This window comes from Eubalaena glacialis, chromosome 11 (genome assembly GCF_028564815.1).
Source record: "Eubalaena glacialis isolate mEubGla1 chromosome 11, mEubGla1.1.hap2.+ XY, whole genome shotgun sequence".
Classification (NCBI taxonomy): domain Eukaryota; kingdom Metazoa; phylum Chordata; class Mammalia; order Artiodactyla; family Balaenidae; genus Eubalaena; species Eubalaena glacialis.
Genome location: NC_083726.1, coordinates 10,870,390 through 10,876,389, shown reverse-complemented (window position 1 = coordinate 10,876,389; position 6,000 = coordinate 10,870,390). Strand labels below are relative to the sequence as shown.

General features: G+C 40.3%; 1 protein-coding gene across 1 annotated transcript; it reads left to right on the top strand.

Moving 5' to 3' along the window:
- The first annotated feature begins 306 nt into the window (after positions 1 to 306).
- On the top strand, positions 307 to 1,299 carry LOC133100995 (ADP-ribosylation factor-like protein 6-interacting protein 1). Its single transcript, XM_061205533.1, has one exon. It carries the CDS (start codon positions 382 to 384, stop codon positions 871 to 873), a length of 492 nt encoding a protein of 163 aa, XP_061061516.1. The 5' UTR covers positions 307 to 381; the 3' UTR covers positions 874 to 1,299.
- The last annotated feature ends 4,701 nt before the right edge of the window (positions 1,300 to 6,000 follow it).

Here is a 6,000-nt window from a genome sequence, read left to right as displayed (position 1 = left end):
CCGTGCCAGGTCTTAGTTGAGGCATGCAGGATCTTTAGTTGCGGCATGTGGGATGTTTTAGTTGCAGCATGCAGGCTTCTTAGTTGCGGCATGCATATGGGATCGAGTTCCCTGACCAGGGATCGAATCCGGGCCCCCTGCATTGGGATCACGGAGTCTTACCCACTGGACCACCAGGGAAGTCCCCTCTCAGTACTTTCCACTCAATTTTGCTGTGAACCTAAAACTGCTGGAAAAAAATAAAATCTATTTTTAGAAAATGAAGCCATCTATAGGAGCATCAAAAATATCAACTTCCGAGTTAGGGTTGTCGTGAGTGCCTCTGAGGAAGGCAGGTTTTTGGGGGCGTCTTGCGCTCGCTGAGGGGGCACCTCGGGAACAATGGCGGAAGGAGATAATCGCAGTACCAACCTGCTGGCTGCAGAGACTGCAAGTCTGGAAGAGCAGCTGCAAGGATGGGGAGAAGTGATGCTGATGGCAGATAAAGTCCTCCGATGGGAAAGAGCCTGGTTTCCACCTGCCATCATGGGTGTGGTTTCTTTGGTGTTTCTGACCACTGAGCAACAGCAGAGATTCCATGAAATTTGCAGCAATCTAGTAAAAACTCGACGCAGAGCTGTGGGCTGGTGGAAACGCCTCTTTACGCTAAAGGAAGAAAAGCCTAAAATGTACTTCATGACCATGATCATTTCTCTTGCTGCGGTTGCTTGGGTGGGACAGCAAGTCCACAACCTCCTTCTCACCTACCTGATAGTGACTTTCTTACTCTTGCTTCCTGGACTAAACCAACATGGAATCATTTCGAAGTACATTGGAATGGCCAAAAGAGAGATAAACAAGCTTCTCAAACAAAAAGAAAAGAAACATGAATAATGCATCTGCTTTACTCAGTGTGATTAATGGCGTATACATTGTCCTTGGGGACAGTGTCTGTTATGCTGTCTGGATACTAAAATGTTACAGATGTAGCTCTTTGCTGTCCCTCATTCTGCCCTTAATTAGTAGAAATTCCGACTTGCCAAGTAGGGCTTTACACCCAGTGTCTTCAAGGGTTTGTTGTCATCAGCTGGCCTTATATGGACAACTCATTCATCATTACCACTTGTCTTGGTTTTTCTCACCCAGGGTTAATTGAACTCTTACCTTTAAAATAATATAGTGGTGAACTTCATCCTTTAGTACAGTTAACAGTGGCTTGGGATAACTGTTCAAGTTGATCTTTGCTTTAGCTGGATACAAGATCGTGGTCTGTGACTACAGGAAGCTGGTTCTACTGTCTGCTTCCACACTCTGCTTAAACAACTGTCTGGCTTCGTGAATACAGAAACCAAGTTTACCACTTCTGATGAAGAGACCAGTTAAGATTCATTCCTCATTCTGTTTCGATACTGTGGGAGAAGAATCCTCATGGAATAAAATGAAAGTAATTCCATGGCCTAGTATGTGTTGGCTTCTCCCTTGTGCAGGATTTAGCAATTTGTTGGAAACATTGATCCTTCCTCCCAAATAGGGAATCTGACAGGCTTAGAACTCTTGTTCCCGTGCACTTAAACTTGAAGTTAGTACATCCTTAAGGGCTTTTTAGTAGCAGGCTTACGCGAGATGGTATTTAGGATTTTTAGCATACTTTTAATTTCAGATTTTCAGCTAACTGAAACTAAAGTACATAATAGGTTAAGAGTCATGTCTATGACCTTCACTCCAAGACCAGCCAATAAAGAACAAAACTCATCCTGTGTTTAGTCAAGATTCATTTCAGTAGAAAATCCTACTAGTTTTTCAAGACCAGAATAAGCCTTTAAAGGTAAGCCTCAAGATTCTCATTTTATGGTAACACTGGCTGCTTTTGGTCCCCATAGATGGAGTAGTTGAAATCTGTAGGAATGAACCTCTGAGGGCTGGAAATGTGACTTATTTGGGAACAATTCTTAAACTGATTAACTAGCTGTAATATAGTTTTGTGAATTTATTGCACTGATGCTGTAAAACCTGGACCTTGTGGTATATCTGTTCCTAAATAAGTGTTGTTTTCTCCCCTTCAATATTGCTGTAAACAGTGGCACCCATGTAGCATATGTTTGACTTTTCTTTTTTAATGTTTCGTATACAAACTACCATAATTTACATGTGTTTCCTCATTGTAAGTAAGCTTGTCTTCCTAGATTTTTGTGTGTATGTGTGTTCTACCAATTAACTACTTTTGCAGTTTTAATCCTGTATTATTTCTTCTACTTTGTTTTGTGTAAAAGGGGAAAAATAAAAAAGCTGGAAGCCCAAAAAAAATAAAAAATAAAAAATAAAAATCAACTTCCTAGGAAGAAATCAAACAAGAGATGTGCAAGACCTCTACACTGAAAATTACAAAATAATTACATGTGTTAATCATTAGGAGAATGAAATAAAGACCACAGTGAGGTCCCATCTCACACCCAGGAGGATGGCTATAATCATGGCTATAATCAAGACAATAACAAGTTATGGCCAGGATGTGGAGAAATTAGAACCCTCTCACATTGCTGGTAGGAATGTAAAATGGTGCCGCTCCTTTGGATAACGGTTTAGCAGCTCCTCAAAAAGTTAAATATTGTGGTACCCTATGACCCAACAATTTCACTCCTAGGTATAAAATACCCAAGAGAATTGAAAATATATGCCCGGGCTTCCCTGGTGGCGCAGTGGTTGAGAGTCTGCCTGCCAATGCAGGGGACACGGGTTCGAGCCCTGGTCTGGGAGGATCCCACATGCCGCGGAGCAACTGGGCCCGTGAGCCACAACTACTGAGCCTGCGCGTCTGGAGCCTGTGCTCCGCAACAAGAGAGGTCGCGATAATGAGAGGACTGCGCATCGCGATGAAGAGTGGCCCCCACTTGCCGCAACTAGAGAAAGCCCTCGCACAGAAACGAAGACCCAACACAGCCATAAATAAATAAATAAATAAATAAAAATTAAAAAAAAAAAAAAGAAAGAAAATATATGCCCACACAAAAATGTACGCATGTTGTTCACAGCAGCATTATTCATAATAGCCCCAAAGTGGAAACAACCCAAATGTCCATCAACTGATGGATTGATGAACAAATGATGTATAGCCTGACAATGGAATATTATTCAGCCATAAAAAGGAAGAAAGTGCTGATACATGCTCCAACGTGGATGAACCTTGAAAATATGATGCTAAATAAAAGAAGCTAAACACAAAAGGCCACATGTTTTATGATTCCATTTACGTTAAAAGTCCAGAATAAGCATATCCATAGAGACAGAAAGTAACTAGTGGTTGCCAAGGGCTGGGGGGAAGGGCGCATAGGGAATGACTGCCAATGACATGGAGTTTCTTTGGGGAGTGATAAAAAATATTCTGGAATTAGATAGTGGTGATGATTGTACTACTTTGTAAATATACTAAAACAAAAAACAACCCACTAAATTGTACACTTTATTTATTTATTTATTTTTGGCCATGCCGCGCGACTTGTGGGATCCTAGTTCCCCAACCAGGGACTGAACCCAGGCCCTCGGCAGTGACAGTGCAGAGTCCCAACCACTGGATCACCAGGGAATTCTCTGTACACTTCAAATGAGTGAATTTTATGGTATGTGAATTATATCTCAATTTTTTAATTTTTAAATAACATAATGTGAAATTAAATAAGATCTAAATAAACTGAGGGCTATATCATTTTCATAGACTAGAAGCCTCAATATTATAAACAAATCAATTCTTCTCAAATTACTCTACAGATGCAATGCAATCCCAATTCAAAATCCCAGAAGTGGGACTTCCCTGGCGGTCCAGTGGTCAAGACTCCGCACTCCCAATGGAGGGGGCACAGGTTTGATCCCTGGTTGGGCAACTAGGATCCTGCATGCCACACTGAGCGGCCAAAAAAAAAAAAATCCCAGAAGTTTCCCCCCCCGAAATTAACAAGCTGATTCTAAAATATATATGGATATGCAAAGGAAAAGCCATTTATATAAAATACATAAATAAAGAACAAAACCAGAGAACTTACTGTACCAGACATCAAGAACTATTGTAAGAACAGGAATTTGAACAGTGTGGTGTTGGTATAACAATAGACAAACAGACTAATGGTCCAGAAACAAACCCATATGACATATGACACATGTGACACCGCAGTGCAGTGGGAGAAGGATGATCTTTTCAGTAAATGGTCCTTGGTCAACTGGATAGAATATTGTGGGGAAAATGCATCTTGACCCCTATAATAACTTCCTGTGGCTGCTATAAAAAATTACCACAAACTTGTGGCTTAAAGCCATAGAACTGTATCCCCCCACAGTTCTGGAGGTCAGAAGTCCAGAATCAGTATCACTGGGCCAAAATCAAGGTGTTAGCAGAGCCAACCTCCCTCTGGAGGCTCCAGGGGAGAATCTGTTGTTTGCCTCTTCCAGTCTCTGGAGCTGCCGGCATTCCTTGGTTTATGGCTGCATCAGTCCAATCACAAGGCCAGCAACTTCAAACCTCTCTGTCTCTCTCTGCTCCATCTTCATAAGGGCTTCCGTGTGTGTGTGTGTGTGTGTGTGAAATCTCCCTCTGCCTTCCTCTTACAAGGATGCATGTGATTATATTTAGGACCTGACTAGATAACCCAGGATAATCTTCCTATTTCAAGACCTTTAATTTAATCACTCTGCAAACACTGTGTCATATAAGGTAACAGTTCCAGGAATTAGGAGGTGCGCATCATGGGGAGCCTATTTTTCAGCCTAACATAACCCCTACCTCACACCATAAACAGAAATAAATTCCAGACCTAAATGTGAAAGAGTAAAATAATAAAGACTTAGAAGAAAGCATAAGAGAACATCTTCACAACCTTGAAACAGGCAAAGTTTTCCTAAACAATAAACAAAGGAGCTAATCATTTTTTAATGGGTTGTACTAAAATTAAGAACTCTCTTCAACAAAAAATGCATTTCAAAGAGTTAAAAGACAACCCACAAAGTGGGAGAGGATGTTTGTAATGCATATATACAGCAAAAAACTTCTGTTTGAAATATACATAGAACTCCTACAAATCAATATGAAAAACACCAAATATAAAAAGACACCAGAATAGAAAAATAAGCAAAAGACTTGAACAGATCAAAGAGGATACCCAAATGGCCAATAAATACATGAAAAGGTGTTCAACTTCATTAGTAATCACAGAAATGCAAATTAAAACCACAGTGCAATAGCACTATACACCTACCAGAATGGCTAAAATGAAAAAGACAGAAGATATCAAGGGTGAGTGAGGATATGGAGTAATCAGAACTGGTGGGAACGTCAATTGTTACCATCACTTTCGAAAACTTTTTGGCAGCTTCTACTAAAACAGAACATACATATACCTTTGACCCAGCAATTCTGTCTCTAGGTATAGATCCAACATGTTCACCGAAAGACACATACCACGCTAGAATATTCATAGCAACACTATTTGTAATGGGCAAAACCTGGAAACTATCCAAATGTCCATTAATAGTAGAACGCATAAAATAAAGTGTGGTATAGTCACACATTTGAGCATTACACAGTCATGCGGATAAATAATGTACAACCACAGGCAACAACATGGCTGGATCCCACAAACAGAATGTGGAGTGAAAGGAGCTGCAGACAAACGAGGACATGATGCCATTTACACAGAGAACAAAAACTTCAAAATCTGAGAGGTCAGGATAGTGGTTCCCTTTGCAGGGAGTTGGAAGTGGGCACAGAGTGGGCTCATGGGGAGGTGGTTGTGTTCATGTCTTTTGTGTGTGTGTGTTCATATTTGTATCTGGGTGTTGGCTACATGTTGTGTTCACCTTGTATACATTTACGATGTAGATATAGATATAGAAATATATAGATATAGTTATAGATATATGTTGTATTTCAATAGAAAATTGTACTCCCCAAAGTAAATTATATGTAATCATATGGATTAAATGCAAAAAGGTCATTAAGTGACAAAAGCAAATGCAGAATGTATAGTGCATGTCACT

Coding starts and splice junctions, on each gene's coding strand:
- LOC133100995 (XM_061205533.1), top strand. CDS start 382: ATGGCGGAAGGAGATAATCGCAGTACCAACCTGCTGGCTGCAGAGACT.